Raw genomic sequence first — 21418 nt, 5'->3', positions numbered from 1 at the left:
TAGGAAATTGTATAAATGTTCTCATTTTGCATTTTAATAAAAATACTTCAGCCTTACAAGAAGGATGAGATCCAGTTAATATGTGGTCAGGTTATAGCAGAGTTACGAAGTCGGTTAAATATAAAAAAAATTGCGGCATTTAATTGCTAATCATTTAAAACAGTAAGTTTGTCATATCTCAAAAATGACTTCTACCAGAAAAGCGTTTCTTATTCTTGGTGTCGTGGTTTTTAACTTGTTTTTTAATTTGCACTGTATTGAAGAGAAATCGACAAAATTTCGTAGTTCTAAAATATTTAGTAAGAAATCAATTAAAAAGAAACTCATTTGTTTGAGGTCTTCAAAGTTAGATTGGCTAAGCAAGTAAACTCACAAAAATAAAACAAACTCAAATAATTTCTTGCTATATTAAACAAAATTGATAACATTGAAACAAATAGAGTACAGCAATCGTTTTTCTATGCCTCATAATTAATGATTAATGACAAGCATAATAATCAAAACAAAATTAACAATAAAACCAGAAGTTTAGCCAATGTCAATTATCTTTAGTGGTTACAGTGAACAATGAAAATGAACAAAAACAATTTTACAAACAAAACAATTTAATAATTATTATAGTAAATTGGAGAAACGCAATAACAATAATTGTGAAGAGATCTGGGATTTGACTCAAACAATATTAGATAATAGAATGAAAACAATTAAACGACTCCTTATGTACGTGCGTTGGAAACCTTTGAAGGTAACAAAATATATAAACAATCAATCCGAAGCGACCAATAATTATCAATTACATACAGAATTATACTCCCATTTCTTGCATTGGACCAATCCAGCTAAGGGCTCAAAAACAAAACTTTTACAGATTGCATTACATTTCAATATATGCACAAATAATTATGGAAAAATAAAAAATCTTATTTACGTGTACCTCAGCTGGGTTTTCCCTTAAACGAATAATAGACTCTCGATTGCCAATAATACGATGCCTATTTTATTTTTTGACTATTCTTAACGGCAATAAAAATCAGCCGAAACTCGCAAAGCCCCCTTTATTGGCGGAACAGTTGTGTGAGTCTTAGTTGATACTTTAGTTTTAAAACAAGTAAAAATTACTGCTGACGAAAACTATTATCGATCATTCCCACTCAGTCGTTCCCGGCGGTTTCGAAGTTAAATCATAGAGAACTCGAGAAATGCCCGGTACTTTTTCCACTTCTTGCACCATCTTTTGCACAACCTGAAACAACAGGACAAATTTTATTTATTATTCAGGAAAAAAAGACAACTGTTCACGTACTTCGACGGGTAATTCTTTGCCTGGAATGGCCGCCGTGCCGGTCATGAAATCTTGAGTGCAAAACGGCCTTATTACCACGGATCGCTGGCACGACGGTATCCGCAGTGCTTGATCGCGGTCGAAATGCAGAGGGATTAAGATCACAGCCATCTGACTCACTGAAGTCATATGTCCTGAACTTTGTAACACCTGAAAATCAATTTCCATTTAGATCTTCGATTTGAGGTTGAACGCATTTTCTTAAAAATCCTCAGCAAAAACATAAAAGTCGCAACTTACCGTCATAGCCACGTCATCGCATTGTCTCAATGTCGACAGCACATTAGTAGTCAAATAAGTGGGAGTGACGTCGGGCACCGTCTCCTTGACCACGCCCCCGAACACGTAGCAGACCCGATTAACGTTGCGACACACGCGTGGCATTAGACGCGCCAGGAATGTTACATCCGACCAATCGGGCTCCCGCTCGCTGGAAACGCCAACCGCATACGAGTAAGTACGTCTGTCTCCCTGCACGCCTACCGTGCGGATAGGCAACAGAGTGGCGGCCAGACGTTGTTTCGACGATATCCGTCTGAGAGCCAGCCTAAAAAAACAAGAGAAATTAAATTTCAAAATTCTGTAAAATACTGTAAACTGATGATACTGAAAAAAATTCTGCAAACTGAATGAATGTATACTCGTGGTGCTCTGCGTGCACGTATTTGCATTCGGGCATAATAGACTTCTTAAAACCCTCATTATATACACGCAATATACTATTAAAACTGAAAATTTCCGGAAATTTTTACCTTACCGTTCTTCATCAGTCGTGACGGCCTCGACCCTGTTGAGCAGTGCGTGTTTTTTCTGAAGCATTTGATCGAATTCGACTAGGATTTTGACCAAAACTTGAGTCTCGGAAAAATCTCGCTCCATATATGGTTCCTCAGCACATAACACTCGAATAGCCAATCCGGGACCCGGAAATGGATGCCTCATTACTAGGTCTTGCGGCAATCCAAGATCTCGCCCTATAGCTCTAACCTACAAATGCGAGTTACATACAATTGATATATTGTAATAATTAAAAATCAATCGTTACTTCATCCTTATGAAAGTCTTTCAAAGGTTCCACCACTCGGCCCTCTTCCCTTAATTTCCTAATTAAACCCGAATCATTGTGATGCGTCTTGATGGTGTCCGCTCTGCCGGAGGCGATTGACGACGCTGACTCTATTAAGTCTGGCCTGAAATTACCACCATTGGCCTAAAAGGGAGAATGTGGTTTTAGTTAACTCTACCTCAAAGTCCCTTGACCCAACAAGACTTCTTCGGGATTTAACTTCAAGTCCGCGATAATGTCGTCCGACATTTTAACGAAAATGTCGCCGATGATTTTCCTTTTTTCCTCAGGGTTTGACGTGTGGCACAGCATTTTTGTGTCCCGCGTTCTGGTATTGCCTAAAAAGTTTTATGTAAAACGTTTGCGTTTCCAAGAGATCGGAAAATGGTGATTTTAAACCACACTAATCACACAAAACCACGTTGTTTCACCAGAAATGTGAACTTGAAAGATGATGCATCTGTATCTCACCTGGCCTCCTACTCTTTTAACAAATGTAAAGGTACAAAAATATGCGACACCCTTTAAAAATGTTGATTACTGCATGTGCTACATCAACAACAAAACCAGAGATGTAATATTGTAAATGATCAGCAAAAAACTGCTTTAGGAAATCTAGATTCAATGGAGCATGTAGTTTCCCTGACCATCGTTCTACCCTTCCAAAATATTATTAACACAAACAAATCACTGTTCCATACCTTCTTTATCTATAGGAACCACGGTGCTACCCTCGGAAAATGTTGAAGCTGCTTTGATCACCCTCAAATCGAGACCAATTTTTTGCAATGAATCATGCACTTTAGAACTTTCATTTTTCCGCATAAACCCATTATCGATGTGAATGGCAATTACTTGATCGGCTCTCAGTGCTTTGTGAAAAAGAGCTGCGCATACAGTACTGTCTACACCGCCGCTAACCAATAAAAGAACCTGAAACACGATATTATATTTAAAATTATTATAATTGTAATATTTATAATTAATTTCCCAAAAAACTAACCTTATTACTGCCTACTGTATCTTTGATATACTTAAGACACTGTTCCTCCCTCCCTTGAATGGTAAAATTCCCTGTCAGGCCGCAAATATCGAACAAAAAATTTCTTAACATCACTTTACCATTGAGAGTTAAATCAACCTGAAAGTAACAAAGTGATTTCAGGGAATAGTCTTTTACAAATGCGGCACCTCTGGGTGAAACTGAACTCCAAACAAGTTCAACTTTTCATTGCAAATTCCCGCTATAAAAGCTTGGGATTGCGCTATAGGCTTGAAGCTTTCCGCTACTTTATCTATGGAATCGCCATGAGTCAGAAGAACCTCCTGGTTTTTATCTAATCCTCTAAAAAAGTCTACACTTATAAATTCATCATAAATAAATTGAAGACTCACTTAAATAACAAACATTTTGTGTTTATTTCTATAGTAAATTGACCGTCTTCTCTACTTTCTTTTCTCATTACCGTGCCGCCGAACTCTTTGTTCATCATCTGCATTCCATAACAAATACCTGAAAGATTGAGGTGAATTTGCAATTAAAACATTTGAGGAACTCTAGAAACCGACCCAAAACTGGAATTCCTATTCGAAAAATATCGGCATCGTAACGGGGTGCATCTTCAGCGTAAACAGAACTGGGGCCTCCAGATATGATAATCGCTTTATATGAGGCCTCTTTGATGTTAAATGCTGGAGTATCCAAAGGTAGAATGTCAGCTTCGACGTTTATTTCTCTAACTTTTCTATCGATGACCTAATGATAAATAACAAAATGTATGTTTTGCAAAATTTAGGTTTGTCATGCTTCTCTAACTACAAAAGGCCAAAACATATATACTTAGTATTTTGCTATACAAAGTGGTCCACTTTTTTGTAGCAGGACTTTAACAGTCGATAGAAAAACTTATTTTAAGAAGAAAATTTCATATCAACATAGGCCCATAAACGCTTTGTTTTAATGATACTGGGTATTGAAAACTTTTTAAAAAATCTATTATTTTTTTTAATACTTTAACCTCTGGAAATATTTAAACCAAATTTGGGGTACAGCATCACATTGTATGCTGTCATATTCGGGTAATAATATCACGGCCCATGAGCAGCCAGTGCCGGAGTCGTGGGGTTTTACTAACATAAAATTCAATAAATTAGTAATACGGTTCTGTCTAAAATCAAATTTTATTATTTATTATTGTTGATACGAATTGTATAATTAAAAGTGAAAAACAGCTACAAAAATTCACTTAATTTAAAGTAGGTATTCAAAATATGAACCATTTTGTTGTAGACGTAATTCACACCAACGTCTAATGGGTCGGAGAACACCAATTAAATTATGATTTCTCAATTGAATACACGCATCTCTAATGCGGCCAATATATTCTTGTCTCCACAGGAGTTACATACACTTGTTTTTCTTTAAATCCCCAAACAAAAAACGGGGTTAGGTCGGGGGAATTATTAATTTTTTTAAAATTGAATTTGTTACGCAACTAAGCCAGATACGAAAAAATGTCAAGACACATGTTTTGTAGAGAATGCATTACTGATTTAGGAAAATATTGAGATATAATTTTAGACAGGACCGTATTAGTAATTTATTGAATTTTATATAGAAAAAAACCCACAACTCCGGCACTGGTTGCTCATGGGCCGTGATATTATTACTAAATATGTCAGCATACAATGTGATGCTGTACACCAAATTTGGTTTAAATATCTCCACAAGTAATTGGAATATTATAAAAAAATAATAGATTTTTTTAAAGTTTTCAACTCAGCTCAGTGTCTTTAATATGAAGCGTCTATAATGGTAAAAAATGTTCTTAAAATAAGTTTTTCTATCGACAGTTAAAGTCCTGCTACAAAAAAGTGGACCACCCTATAGTATACAGGGTATCTCTGAATAGTCAATACAAAATTTTACCTGGTCTTAATCTAAAAGTTTATTATTTTCGAAATGCAGAACGTCAGAGCTAAATTTGTTTAATATATACATATATATTTTTTTAATTACAGTAATTGGCGAAAATCGCGGATTTGATGTTGATTTGCATTTGTACCGTACAGCGTAGAAAACGCCGTTGTCACTATGTATATTTAGATCCAAGGAATATTTCATTAAAGTTGCAGCAACATATGATTAGGAAACACCCCGTAGAAGTATAAATTGTAATGTAATTTCAGGTGTAGCTAGAAATGTATAATCTCAACAGACTCCAGTTGTTCCAGAAATATTTTCTTTTGGAGGATTGTATCGACAATGGAGTCACACAAAAACCACCGCTGCCTTCTTATTCCTCCGTTCAAAATCCCAATAAGTAAACCAACGTAACCTAGCACCTACCTTTCCATATTGGGCACCAGCATCCAAAATGCAGACTTTTTCTGGATTCCGACCCGTAGTTGGGTTCATATATTGGCCTTCTGGGTTTATATTGTGCATAGCTCTACTCCAGCAACACTGGAAAAATAATATTCAAAATGTAGGTAAAAATATGTTAAAACCCAACATAAAGAACTAAATAAGTGTAAAATTACCAATAAATTCAAGTTCATTCCTGGGTCATTATATCTCTAGATAATTTACGCGGAGGCATTGATAAAATAAGAAAAATCATACAATAAAAATGCCAAGATAATATTTCCATCCAAAAGCAAAGGCTAAATTTAAACTTGGCTTCAAAATGAGAAAGCAATCTTTTGGCACAACTTTACCGATCTTAAAGGAAATCTATTTTTGTTATGGTAATGCAGGTCACTGTAGCTTTTTCATCACAATGGAGTTAAATATCTTAACTTCAAAGAAACATTTTTTTTATAACCAAGTTTGATAGCAAATGGCCATTGAACAACCTGTTAAGGTCCAGGAAAAGGAAAAAATCCATTAAGTGCACTTTCAATATAAGATTCTTTAACAAAAAAATATATAATTTTCTATTGATATATGGTGTCACAAATGATTCCTTTTTTATTTCACAACTCCTGCAGTTTTACAATACTATTGAAATTTTATACAGTGCAATACATTCCAGAAAATACTTAAATCCCAAAACTTTTTTGTCACATATTCAGTAAGATCTTTAGCCGAGGTGGGAATATTTGCGCTATTTTAAGCTCATTTAGCGAAAAGCAAAGCAGGAGTCAGGAAAACAAAGAGAGTGTTAAGACTCCTGAAAAATAGTCCAACTGTAAGTTATCCTTTTCAACCTTTAAAGATGTTGATCATTAGATGTGCTATATCTCAACAAAACGAGAAATATAGAATATAATTGTCTATGAAAAATTTGCTTTAGGAAATGTAGGCTCATTGATGCATTTTGCTTTGCTGGCCATCTTTTTATTCTTCCAAAAATCTAAATGACACAAACATTTTTAAGACAATGCATATTGTAAGAGGCCAAAGCATCACCATAAACTCCTTGGGCATAAGTATTATACATTTATGTTTTTTATTATTGAAACATGGTGTCACAAATAGCTATTTACTGAGTTATACAAAAGAGTGAATCTGACTGTTTATTGAGATACAACAGAAATAGCCAACTATTCATCCGGATTTGATGAAGGAGCAATGCAATTAAAAAATAACAAAAATACAAAATAAATTTTCATTTTAATAAATGCCTCACAGATCAGCAATTCTTCGATTTTAATCCCTCCCATCAATAGGGAATAAGAGTTTAGATATCCATTTTATATATAAATATACAATTAAGCTAAGCAAGTTTGACCTAATTCTAGTCATTAAATTATGTGGAGTTCAAAGACAGGCCAAATCCATTACCATTCAGTTTTTGTTTGCACCTGGCCTTTGATGCCATTTAACCTCTGACAACTCAATTCCATGAGGAGATTCAAAAATCATGATGTTGCCCATATGTTCATGGGAATTACGGACAGTTATTGTAAAACGACACATAATTTTTTTCTTTGCATATTTTCATGAAAAGACGACTCGATTTTTAAGCAGTGGAGGGTAGCTGCAAATAGCCAAACTCCTTGAAAATGTACACATTTTTGTATCATCATCTCTGTACAAAGGTTAATAAATAGAATATACTGGACCGAAGATCAAATAACAATTTATTTTGCAACAAAACCCACGTGCAAAGAGATAAATAACTTAAATATTCTGACATAAAAGTGTTATGACCTATGCCGCACGGTCACCCTATCTAACTGGATTTTCTTCCATAAAAGTACCGTTATCGCCCCAAATGAAAGCTCTCAAATTGCAGAAAAGCCAAAGTTTAATTTAGTAATAAAAAATACTTACGTTTGGGTCAAAAACAATAATTAATCAACAGGAAAATTCTATTCTTTTTACAATACCCTGCAATCACATTAGGAACACAAAAAAACTGCCATTAATGCCAAATTGTCACAAACGTCAAAAAAAATTATCGACTAAGTCAGGAATGTCATGATGAATACGGCGGGGCGGCATAGATGTCAGTAAGTGTTTGGCAACAGGAAAATAAAATTACAATCTCATATTTGACTATTTAAGTTTTTTATTTTACATTCAATTATGGGTAGATCTTGTTTTAGTATATTTTCATAGAAAAAGAAAAATGTATTGTGAGTTTTTAATGTTTTTATCAACCTTACTAAATGCAGATGTCGCTTTTAGGAGCTCGTTTAAAAATACAAGGTATCTGAAGCCGTCGGTAGGTGGCAACACCAATAAAGTACGTTCAATCGAAAATTACAGATTTGAGTATATCAAATTTATGCATATTTCAAATTTAAAGGTTTTTTTATATATATTTTAACTGGGAATTTTTTTGTGTATTGAACATAAGAATTTTAATACTTACTACCTCAAAAATCAGAGTTACAAAATCTTCCAGAGTTCCACAAATGCCGCGTACTTGCATATCTACACAATTCAAAATTATATTTCATCCATAATAAGTTTCATTTTCCACGCATCTCGTAAAGCACATGTCTCTAGATCCTGTAGATTGTCCTTGTTATTGTATCTATACCTAATCAATCATTCATTGGCGTCCTCAAGGCTACATATGTATGTGTTTACGCCACTGTATGTAATTCCATCTCTTGCAATGTGCTTACCATTAGTTCACGCCCCCCGTAGATTGCAATATCCTGTTAAAACAGCCCGCAGCCGGTCGCAAATGGCATGGCAAAGTCGACCTAACATCCCTGACTATCAGGCTACAGAGTTTGAAGCTATAGAGTCAAGTTATTCCATATTTTCTTGTCTAGAATTTAATTGCTACATGATAATTTAAATATTTTTGAAATGTATCGTACATATTCTTTGAGGTGGGACTTACAAACAACACACGTTATGGTTTTTTTGGTAGTGTTGAGGGGTGGTACTGATACAGGTTCTAGAAATTTGAATTCGTTTTCTTGAGAAACGACCCGAGTTGGCTTTGACGGTGTTTGCTTGCCCGCTAGTTCGTCCTGTTCGTATCGATTGGACTCGTGAATTTTCCACTTTCCGCTCAGCTCGTTCAACTCAAGTCTTGAGGGACGTTCGCCTGATACTCCGTTCCCCTCTGTTTTAGTCGACATGTTGAACTAACAACCAATCTGTTATACAATATAAAACTTCTATTCTAAACATATATATATATTCTTTCATATTCCCTCTTCACCTCCTTAACAGTATTCCAAATTATCAATAAATTTTATATTTCGAATTAGCAGAAATTTCAAACTTGCGCATTTTGTTGATAGTGAATTTGTCTCTAAGCCTATTGCACTAATTCGTGACCCATAGCAGTGAAATAAGGAGAAATTATATATATACATTATCATTACCTCTTAAGTCTTACATGCGTTGTCGTCACATCACAGCAACGACGAAAATTTGCTGAGCATGAGATTTATTTCGTTGTTAATTCTTTCTAGATTTCATAATTTTTTATAAGATTTTATATTCTTCAAAATAGTAAATTAGAAAAAAAATTGGGGCCGCTGTTTCTGAAGGGCTATATCTCTTTTTTTTAATCTAATCTAATTTACATATATATCCAAAAGGACACAATAATCGAAATGTTTAAATAAGAACCAGCCAACAAAATACAAAATAGAAAATTGCTATATCTTTAAAGGGTGTGACACTCCTTGTGAATGGTTTTTCGAACTAGCTTTCTTAAGTAGTGTAAAAGTTCTCTATAATACGAAAATGTTGCATTTAAGTGCAGCAAATTAGGAGCGTGTTGAATGATTTTCAAATCTATGTATCTCTCGTGCTTTGTATGTGTGTGTGTGTGTCTAATTTATTTGTCTTCGGCACATCAAAATTGACTTTCGAATCTCACTTTTCCTTGGTATATTGGTAGTATCATTCTTGCTAAGTCCCACAACCCAAATGAGACAGAATTAAATTTATGACTTGTTTACGGGTTGCACGCGTGCCCCAATGCATTCCGTTCGTAGCTCACTTGTTGCTCCCGGCGCCGCCTGCTTGACAAAAAGACGATGAAGGTACGTGTGGTCAGGGGGGACCGGGGAGCCGAGAGGGTACACGCCGGCACGCGCCACGTGGGACCGGCTTTCCTGTTTATGTGGGACGTTTGTTTTTGCCCCACCGTCCCTCGGCCCACCCGGACTTTCCGATTGCTACAAATCGCAGAGAAGGCGATGCATTTGATGCTCTTTTGATTGAGTCGTTCGACCCTGATTTGTTCGCGGAACCGTTGTTAGGCGCCGCCTGTAATTGAACGGTTAAGTGGCGGCGCCAATGAGAGTTTTGCGGTTGGTCAATAAAAGACGCTTTGATTAGCAGTCAATTTGTTGTCAAAAATATATTGAATTATGAATATAATACTGGATTTCTGATTTGTGTGGTAAAGTATATACATACCAAAAATTGAAAAACTGTTTTATTAAAGCAAGTTTATCGGCCATATTTTTGAAAATTGCCTTTCGGTCATGTTGTGGTTGTGGTTTTTGATAAATCTAGGGAAAAACGTTATTTGAAAGATACACATTTTACGTTTTATAAAAATTCCTTTTATGCAGCAGAAACTCCTATAATCCGCGAAAAAAAACCTAATATAACCGTGATTAAAAATACGATATGGTGGAACGTTCTAACGTACCCTGAACGTAAAAACGAGCAGCTTCGAGGCGAACGTTTATTATTCATCGTATCGTGGCACAAAGAGAGCGGGGCTCGAAATTCGAAAATAACAACGGGGGAATGACGCAGTCGTCGGTCGAGTCGGCTGTGCTGTGGGGGAAAACAAAACAGTTGCCAGCACTAACGAGGTATGTCTCTATTCAAGGGCGACGGCCTGTCCGTTGATAGTAGGCCTGACGTGATTAAAATACATGACTTGGGGAAATTAGTTTTTAAGTTTTTCTCTCCACCGAATGTCATTCCATGTTGGAGGATGAAATGCATTACTTCGCATTCTTTAAATGTTATATATATACTATATATATTAATATATATTATATATATATTAAATGTATATATATATATATATATATATATATATGCGATAGTCGTCCAATCCGATCACTCATCAGTCAGCTTCAGCAAAAAAAAAAACATTAAAAGTAGCAGAATTTATTAGGTCAAATATAGAATGTACCTATACCAGAAATGATCCATTACGAACGATTATCAAAAAACTCAATGTAATCGTCATCATTAATAAGAAATATAAGTAAATATAATCAATGATGCAATCAGTTCAGGTTAATACTGCCCTACCGCAAATAAAAGCTTCGAAAGAAGGTCTCCTAGGCAGCTTATTCTTATGATCGGGTAATTGTACCGAATTTTAGAAATTAATAAAAATCTACATATGAGCAAAATAATTAATATATAGCCGTAACACAAAAGTGGGTTTCCAAAAAATCTATTTGGTGTACGTATAACATCAATCCCTCACAATACAACATATGTATATAGGTCGAAAGTGAAAGTTCTCTGGTGGCTATGAAAATCTCTTAAAAGGTCAAAATAGTTTCAAGGCGCACTTGTACTGCGCACCTGCTGCTATTTCAAAAATGCTAATTTGCTGACGTCGATTAATAAAATCAAAATCATGCGCAGTTATTCTGGTTAGAGCATGTGTGGAGAACGATCGTCAGCTGTTTTAGACTTCATTTCTACCAGACAAATTTTTTTTATTCCTCCCATTTATTGGATATCCCAATCCAATAAGGCATATATTGAAAATTGTCAAGAAAAATTACATTAACTTCCATTTAAATGTATTTGAAGGCCGGCACGACATTTAACAGAAATCACAATCGTTGACTCTGCAGAACGCGGCCAATATCATTTCCTTTTTTCTTCGTAAAGATTAAAACAAAGTTGTGCTACTTTTATGAACACAATTGTTTAAAAATAAGCATGTGGCCATTGTTATTTCTAAGCTTAAGGCGAGGTTCCTTCGAATTGAAAAATGAAGAAAATTTCCAGCTGAAATTCCAAACGATAGCCACAAAATAGCGCGACGTGCGCCCCAACATACAAATTTAAAACTTTATTATTCAGCAAATAACGACTCCATCAAGCAACCTTATCAAAATCCTAACGAATGACGCAGTTAACGAGCGATATAGTTAGTCCGTTTTTACCAGACCCAGTGCAAAGTTTCATAACTTGTTTCAGGAGGCATTGCGCGACCTCTGGCACGGTTTTACGCGAACATCAAAAATCGCTTTCGATCTCAAGGGTGTTTTTGGAACGTTTGCAACGAAAATTACAAGAGAAAATCACAATTTGCGTTCGCGTAATTCTCCGGGATTCAACGGACGGACTGTTCTCTATTAGAAATCGCCGTTCCACGAAGCGAGCTCGATATTTTACGGGTTGACGGCCTCGAAACTTAGTAGGCCTCCCGTTTCTAGGGAAGACCATCAAGTGCGCGGTGGCCGTACAACGTTGCCAAACGCTCCGCTTTCGAAATATTTCATGCGGGTTATTTGTCATGGCCTACTTTTTGTCCCCGCATGGAGGCGAACGAAAGCTCGTTGTACGCCGTTTTTCGACGGCTTCGTAGACGGTTTTGCCGCTTTATTAATTTATTTCCTTTATCCCATTGCGAAGGGAAACTGTTTCTGAATTAACCATATTTGCTCAAATGTTATTGTGAGAGGCAGCTGCTGATAAAAGCCATATCGGAACGGATTTTGAACGGATCTCGAAACACGTTTATCTCATGTATGCGGTAAAAGTGGTGGCTTATCAAAGACAGCTTGCAGGAAAACACGGCAACATTATTCGAACATTTAGCACTGATTTTGAATTTGAATGCTGGTGTTTTCCGTTTTAGTCATTGGGCGCATATATTGCAAGTTCATATTTAAATTAATCCTGTAATTAGTTATTTCTTTCTTATCTTGCCGCGTCCTTGGTGAGTTTACAGGTTACAGCGTGATTCATAGTCATAGTCCAGGTTCAGGTTCGAATGAGGTACCCTGGCCATCCAGATGTGTGAAGGAGGAAAACTATCATATAGGTCCAAAAGAGAGACACTGGCCCGCAAATGAGTGTCTAATATGCGTACCAAGCGCGATAAAATGGAGGCATAAAGCTATATCTGAGTTTATCTGACATATTACAAACTGTCATAATAAGACAAAGATAGTGCAAAAAGGTATCCACATTGTAGTATGTTGTTGCGTAACCGAAAGTGACATTCGATTGGCGTTATGTATTTTCACGTTGGTGTTTTTTAGATACCTAGGTATCACACACGTAGAAATGTTAAACTATCATCTTTTTGTACACAAACCATAAATTTTAAATAAATATATGTGAGTAATAGCTGACTATTTACTATTTACTTGAAATTCCCATTGCAAAACCAAAACAAATTAAAATCAGCTGATCCCGTAAGATCATTGTCATTAACCAACCGACACTTGATCTATTAATAAAATTATTGCCATACCCATGGTGACGTGATTGAGAGACACGCGATTACGTAACGAGGAGGAAATCGACAAGCTCGCGCTAGACGCAATAAATTAAATAAAAAGCGATTTAAATATAAAATCGTTCAACAACTGGCGGAACAAAATAGACGCGACCTGGGTCAAGGGAACAAACATGGCGACGATCTAAAAAAAGAGTGCGCATTGTTTACATACTTTAAGGAAGTGAGAGGGAAACTTGTGTATTTAAAGTGCATGAAGTCGGTGGTTTGATGATGACTAAATGTATGGACAAAACCGAATACTTTTGGCATGGTTCTGCATGAGTGTTTATCAAATGTAAAAAAAATACATTAAAGAGTATTAAAAACTTTTTTAATACAATTTAAAAATGTAACTGGATTTTTAAATGTCTGATAGAATTGAAATATAATTGTTGGAACAATGCAACAAAAATGAAATCAATCAATTCTCATTTAAATGAATTTGAAAAGTTAGATGTCACGCAGTAAAAATTTTAACAATTGCACAACGGTTGGCTCTGTTGAATGCTGCTATTGGCCGAGTTCAGTAGAATCGAAGAGTTTCGTGGCTGTTGGAAATTCTGCTGAATGCTCAGAATTTCAAGCACTTGCAAAACTATTGTGCTATTGATACTTCTGCTAAGTGTGGCGATTAGTTTTGAAACTATTGCTCCTATGAGTAGTTCGTAAAAAATATAAGTAAATCTAAAAATCTGGTTAATCTTTTTCAAGTTACTTTCCCTCCTAAAATTTAAGAATAACTAAATTTTGACCACTATTCCCACTCAAGTCGTCGCACTGTGCCGGCGTATTTCCGCATAGAACACTCAAAAAAAGACGAAACCTGGATCCGCAATATTTCTCATTGAAAAGGTCCACCGGATGACGGATTCACCCGCGAATGTACGCGCGAAAACTCCCGCGTGACCCATTTCTCCACTTGTCTATTGGGTCAAGGTCTTTCACATTAGGTAAAGTCGGTCTCTGGTTAAAGGTCGTCGACCTTTTATCTTTGTGCAAGTGCATTTCGATTTCGATGAACGTTTTTTCCGCCATATAAAGCCGGCCGTTTACGTCGGGGACTTGCTCGAGGCACATTCCGATCTCGTTTATGTAATACTCGCGTACATAATTAGATTGGTGTGCCGAGATGGTGGGTGGTTCGTACCGTAATTTTGTACTCCGACACTGGGTTCTGGCGTGGATGAGGCTAATGGGGTAATGGGTAAATGTGCACTGACACACGATGTAATTGGAATAGTTAATCATTAGTAATCAAAATTTTAATAACTGCAATGAAAATGCTACGAAATTTATATGTATATGTATCGTACTCGTATACCGGGTGATTCACGGTCGATGGTAGGTTAGACGTTTCTGGAAGACTGATATCACGATTTTTATGAAAATTTGCATAAGTAGATAAATGAACTTGCCCTATCGACGTAAAATATTTTCAGTCATGCAGCGTTGCCGGTTCTATCAGAAAATACTAGCATCTCCGATATTTTAAATGGAACACCCTGTATATTTTTTCATTTTTGGGTTCTACATTTCATACTAATAACTTCTGCATTTAACTTCCTATACTTATCTCTAGCAGTTTTCGGAATATTATTTAATTTTCTTATTTTTTGTTCAAAGTGAGGCCTTTAATAAAACCTCTGCTATAACGTGATTTGAATTCACAAAGGGACAAAATTTTGAATATAATTTGTGAAAGGTCCATCAATTTATCGCATGTAATTAAGAATGTTCTGTCTTATACAGGGTGGCTCAAAATTAATGGTCTTACGGGTAAACAGTAAAAGTGTCTAAAGTGTGTTTTTTCAAATGAAACCCTCTGTATATTACTAGCCATGCTGAAAGACAATTAAATTTCCTTTAAAATGATGTGGTACATCCCTATACCTAAACCATCACGTTTCGAAAATAAAAGCTGTTTTGTCTTTAAATTGAATTATTTAAAGATATTTGCCAAAGGTGGCTCTGCGACGCCATAATTGTTGAAAACTATGCAATTGTTTGAACAGTTTGACAGGCGGCGTTGTTGTAATTTTTTATTTACGCATTTTTAAGAATAGTGAGTCAAAAACAGTGAGAAAATGCCAGAAAACAGTTATTCAAATGAAGTGTTGATGAAATTATTTATTTTACATGGACAATGTGACCAAATTATAGCAAGGACCTGCAGAAAGTTTAATGAAATGTATCCTGATTTGCAAACAATAAACGAAAGGAAGTTTATAAGAATACAACAAAACTTCATTAACCATGGCTCGAAAAAAGTGAACAATATTAAATGCATATTTACATAAGATGTTCAAAATGGCCACCATTAGATTCCAAACACTTTAATATGCGCTCGTTTACAGATTCCGTCGTGGCCCTCTGGATCTCATTTGCATCAAGCTCACGAAAGCAGTTGGTTACACGTTGACGCAATTCTTCCTTATTGTTTACTGGCTCGATGTAAACTTGTTCTTTAATCTTACCCCATAAGTAAAAGTCCAGCGGGGTAAGATCAGGAGATCTAGGAGGCCAATCCCAGGGTCCCAAACGTCTGAACCAACGGTCGTCAAATAGTTCATTTAATTCCCTTGTTACTTCCTGGGTACAATGGGCCGGTGCTCCATCCAGTTGAAACCAACAGGTGCGATACTCTTCTAAACTCATATTATCTACACAGTGACTTACTATAGTTCTTAGTATTTCGCGGTACTTAGCAGAATTTAGTGGTTCGTCGTAAATAACGAAATTCAATTTATTATTCTTCAATAAACAAAATACATTAAAACTGAATTTTTCTTGAAATCCTATTTCTTTGGTTACATGTGGATTATGATGAGTCCAAAAGTGCTTATTGTGTCTATTGAAAAAGCCTTCTCGTGAAAATTTGGCTTCGTCTGACCATATTATGTTTTTAAAAAAGTTAGGGTCTTCTTGCTTTTTTACTATCATAGTTTCACAAAAATTGATTCTACGTTGGTAATCATCTGGTTTTAAAGGCTGGACTTTGGCGAACTTAAATGCGTGCATGTTATGATTGGTGAGGATTCGCTGAATGGAAGCATATGCTAAGCCCAAATCATCTTCGGCACTGCGAATAGACGATTGTGGATACGCGTAGATTTGCATAGTTTTCAACAATTATGGCGTCGCAGAGCCACCTTTGGCAAATATCTTTAAATAATTCAATTTAAAGACAAAACAGCTTTTATTTTCGAAACGTGATGGTTTAGGTATAGGGATGTACCACATCATTTTAAAGGAAATTTAATTGTCTTTCAGCATGGCTAGTAATATACAGAGGGTTTCATTTGAAAAAAACACACTTTAGACACTTTTACTGTTTACCCGTAAGACCATTAATTTTGAGCCACCCTGTATAAGACAGAACATTCTTAATTACATGCGATAAATTGATGGACCTTTCACAAATTATATTCAAAATTTTGTCCCTTTGTGAATTCAAATCACGTTATAGCAGAGGTTTTATTAAAGGCCTCACTTTGAACAAAAAATAAGAAAATTAAATAATATTCCGAAAACTGCTAGAGATAAGTATAGGAAGTTAAATGCAGAAGTTATTAGTATGAAATGTAGAACCCAAAAATGAAAAAATATACAGGGTGTTCCATTTAAAATATCGGAGATGCTAGTATTTTCTGATAGAACCGGCAACGCTGCATGACTGAAAATATTTTACGTCGATAGGGCAAGTTCATTTATCTACTTATGCAAATTTTCATAAAAATCGTGATATCAGTCTTCCAGAAACGTCTAACCTACCATCGACCGTGAATCACCCTGTATGTACATTGTATCTACATACATATATAGAAACATTTTGAAATTTTTTATGCGATATTTTTCAGTGTATTGGAGTGAGATGTGTCTTATATTGATCATGGATACTTCAATTGAAGTTTTGGAGTCGTGAAAAAACATTTGCCACAACCTCAATTTATGGCACCTTCAAAATTGCAAAAAATAAGTACTAAAGTGACTTCCGTATCTCAGAAACTAAAAGAGATTTTGCAAGCCAATTTAAGTAAAGTTATAGAGTGCACTGAGTAGATTAATTTAAGCTATTTTTTGAGACGATTGCTCTGTTTTCGCGAGATATCGCCGTTTAAAATTTGAAACCTAGCAAAAAGCAGGTATCGAACTTCTTTGGGAATTTATTCATGTGAGAATTTCAGACAATAACCAAACATATAACTATTCATATATCTGAATAAACTGAATCATATATTGATTCAGTTTTAAATCAAAATAATATTGTTGAATTGATGCTAAGTTACGTGTGAACAGATGTTATTTTGGAACTTGTTACACGTATTTTTGGCCTTCATTAATTCAAAAAACTTTATTCCCAATGAAACATCAAACTCTCATCTTGTATCTCCAATTTCACGTTGTAAGCCTGCTAAAAACTGAACCGAAAACAGATACGGAACGACGAACCCCAACAGACCCAGACCCCGGTTAATCTACCCTCGGGTGTGTCAGAAATAATGAGGACCTTTTCTGCCCTCTCCGGGCCGTAGACGATAAGAGTCGATGCACAAACACGAAGAGAAAGCCGGAACGGTTTACAATGGGGCCCCTTTCGCCCCTCGACAGAGATAAATTCGTCCTGAAGCGGTGGCAACCCGAACCCAAGCCCTCTCTACGTGCTTATTTTTCTTTTACGTTCCGTTTGTCTTCTCTCTGCCTGCTATAGGAGGGTGCATTTGGAAAAAGGGGCGCCCCTTCTTTCGAGTTTATTTCAATGGAAAAACACCACGGATGTCTAAAATAGTTTCTCAATTACAGGATCTTGTATTCCGATTGTTTTATAAGTACTAGTAGAAGAATGGGTGGAGGTCCGAATAAGGTATGGACAACATTGCGTATACGCGCGAGAAACGCTATTGAAAATGGTAGAAAAAAAGTTGAAAGCCAAGAAAAGGGGGGATTCCGGTGTACGGTATTTTACTATCGAGACGGTCGTTTTATCAATGGAGAATGGAGCGAAAGCGAGGGCAACAAAAACAATAAAACACGTGTTTGTAATCTCCGTTATGCGTCTCTTTCTCACTGTCTCTCTGTTTAATCGAACTGCAAATCCACATAATTTACGGTAAAGGCCTGAAAGAGATCGTAATATGTGGGCTTAAAAGTATTTAATTTGCCATAAGAATCGAATCTCAAGTATTGTTTGCTATATCAAATTTATATCAACATTAAAATCTCACAAAGACAATAAATTCTTAAATATGAAGATAATTTGAATATCTACTCGTAGAATTGAATTTGATGGACGAACTGAGCCATAAAAGTTGGTCGCCATTTTAGTTTACTGTGATTTTTCGATTAATATTTGAGAAATTTAGTTACCAGTGAGGGCACTGCGAAACGTAAACAACGCCCAAATTGTAACCTTAAATGACATTTTATGTCAGAATTACTCACTCACTTACTGAACAATCCCGTATTTTGAAGATATACTCAACAAACAAAAAAAGAAACTGGTATTCTTACAATTTCCCACATTAAGCTCTAAATCCGGCAGCTTCTTCGCTTTTGTCCCCGTTATGCGAATATAATTTACGTAACGCGTTCATTAATAAACCATTATCGCTCTCCTTGAACTCAAACAAGTGTGCGTAATGTAATAATTATTCTAATCAACATCTTCCATCTCTATTCATTTCGCTGGCCCGGATTTGTAGGACTGTCGGTGCCGCATTGTCTGACAAGGCGCAATTATGGGTGCAGGTAGTCTAATGGGTAGATGGATTAGTTTGTATAAATCACAGTAAACAATCATTTTGTGCTTGATGAATTCGACGATTTATTCTTGCTCTTTTGAACAACGAAAGTGTAGATTTTGGTTTGAATGGACAAGATAATTATCAAAATGGAGATCTAGAATAAGGAAACTATCACATTCCATCGTCTATTTTGAAAATTCGTGCTGCAATATAATGATTCATATACATCACGGAATGTCATAATGAAACAAACATACTGGAAAAAATCAAAATTTTATATGACATTCCGCTAATAATGAAATTGCTAGCATTTAAATTACATTTCGACCTCATTTTCAAAATTCAAACTTGTACGTTATGCACATCACGTCATAATAAAAAAAACCATCGAAAAAAGCGACCATTTCGTCTGGCTGTCCAAAATCGTCGTAATGCTTTTTTGAATTTGACAATTCAGTAATGACAAACGCAATTCAGCTTTAGACAGGTAACCATGGTTTAGTTCATCTAATGTATCAATATTATAATGAAATGGAGTCAAACGATTGATTTCCTTTCGTGATAAATAACCGATATTAAGATCATGTTACGTATTTCTTTCTTAATTCAGAAAAATCCAATATTTATGAGGTAGTTAGCCATTTTGACGTACTTATAACTACATGTCTAAATTTGCTTTTCAATTATTTTCAAATTATGCAGAAAAATACGACAGCTTCAATCAAATAACGAATTTTTCCCATTTCCAATGAGCTCGAGAATTATTTTTTCTAGTTTCTTATCAACAGCACATCAAAACTTTCCTCCCATAATATTATTTATCATTATTCTCATTTCGTAAAAGCCAAGGCACACTGGCATCTCATCTCTCCTCCGAATCGTCCGGTCCCTCGTGTTTACGTCACCCGACAAACGGTACCGGCCTACTATGCTCTGGTCGCCCGGAATCTCCTTAGAATTGTCACTCAAAATCGCATCTCCAAATGCAATCCTCTGACACTTCAATTAAATTCGGGGGCGCAAGTGGGCGTCCGCGCCCCCGGACTAGTCCGGCAGGCCCGGAGCCGGCTCCCCACAGGTGGTTTAGGGCCCCGATTACGAGGAGCCGGCAACGTCGTACCAAATGTGGTTTGCCGGAGCCCGGTGGCGCCATCCGTTCGAAAAGTGGCGGGGGTATGCATTAGGCAATGTTGCCGAATATAGAGTGTTATCGTCAGATCGGGGGGCTGTGGGTTGCGAATATTTGCAGAAAGGACTGTGGGCACTAATAAGTTTATTGCTTTTAATTTGTTGCTAAATTATAGCTTTAGCATATTGTTTATAGTCGCCTCAGGTATTTTTAAGATCATTTTACAGAAAAAATATACGTAAGGCATAGTGCTAGTTTCAAAACAAATGATAAAGATTAACGAGACCGTTCAAAGGTAGATTAATAATAAGGGGTTCTTTTCAAGTGTTTGATGCGTGTCAACTGAATTGACCGCGAGTTATGTAGATTCGGTCCTTGATTCTGGCAACAATGCGGGTTTTTGTAAACAAACTGCTTGTGGGAAACTACATGAGCGCATTTATCTGATTTTATTTTATTCCTTTTGAGCGTTTCGTAGAAGAAGCATAGCTTAATAATATATTTGTTTTGGTATGGGAGCAATGTGGAGATGGTTGAAGAAATAATCCCGCCATAACTACTTGTTCCTGAAAAGCAAAAATTTGACAATTTTTGACAACATCGTTTGAGATAAAATATACATAACGTTTATGATTTACTCTGTTTATACGGCGCATAACGTGTAACATAACACTGAATATTGCTATTATGGTTATATAATAAATGACATAGAAAGTTCATATATTTTTAAGGTCCTATGCAATTCGTATGCGTTATGCGCTTTATGTATTATACTATATTATACTCAACGTTAGTCTATCAATTTTTGTCTATGTGAACTACACGCACACTGACATACTGCAAAAACATTAAAGTGGTACAAATTTAATCAAAACGAGTGCAAAATATAGCAAGTTTTTGCTTTTAAGTTTCCCAAAATGTTCATATGCATACATACTATATAAAAGTCAACGGTCATTTCTGATCTGGTCGTTGAGGAAGTATAATTGTAAACTTATTCATTTCAATTTACCTATCTCATATTTTAAAATACCTTAAAATTCTTCTTTCTGTTGTTGCCTCAATCTACATATTAAAGTGTTCTAATATTGTTTTACCTCCAAACCACTTTAAGCATTATTGAAGAACTCCTATAGTGTATTCTAAACCTTATAATATGCAAAAAGGTAATGAAAAAGTCTATCACAATCTTGTCACCTCCGCCATTGCTGT

General features: G+C 35.8%; 2 protein-coding genes across 3 annotated transcripts in view; both read right to left on the bottom strand.

Annotated features, from left to right (window-relative positions):
- Positions 1-21418, bottom strand: part of LOC136409303 (peptidyl-prolyl cis-trans isomerase sig-7) — a 109957-nt gene that overhangs the window by 27451 nt on the left and 61088 nt on the right. The gene's annotated exons all lie outside the window — the stretch shown is intronic.
- bur (GMP synthase burgundy) lies at positions 392-7813 on the bottom strand. 2 transcript variants are annotated; one of them, XM_066402464.1, is made up of 13 exons: positions 7690-7813; positions 5758-5874; positions 3978-4164; positions 3804-3921; positions 3600-3753; positions 3412-3549; positions 3110-3341; positions 2587-2746; positions 2388-2532; positions 2100-2329; positions 1583-1889; positions 1304-1492; positions 392-1243 (listed from the first exon to the last, which is right to left on the bottom strand). In XM_066402464.1, the coding sequence occupies exons 2-13, from the start codon at positions 5854-5856 to the stop codon at positions 1142-1144; spliced, it is 2061 nt and encodes a 686-aa protein (XP_066258561.1). In that variant the 5' UTR covers positions 5857-5874; positions 7690-7813; the 3' UTR covers positions 392-1141. The 2 variants fall into 2 exon arrangements, with proteins under 2 accessions (XP_066258561.1, XP_066258487.1); XM_066402390.1 differs by lacking the exon at positions 7690-7813 and adding an exon at positions 5952-6098.

This window comes from Euwallacea similis, chromosome 1 (genome assembly GCF_039881205.1).
Source record: "Euwallacea similis isolate ESF13 chromosome 1, ESF131.1, whole genome shotgun sequence".
Lineage (NCBI taxonomy): Eukaryota > Metazoa > Arthropoda > Insecta > Coleoptera > Curculionidae > Euwallacea > Euwallacea similis.
This window is presented reverse-complemented; position numbering and strand designations above follow the sequence as displayed.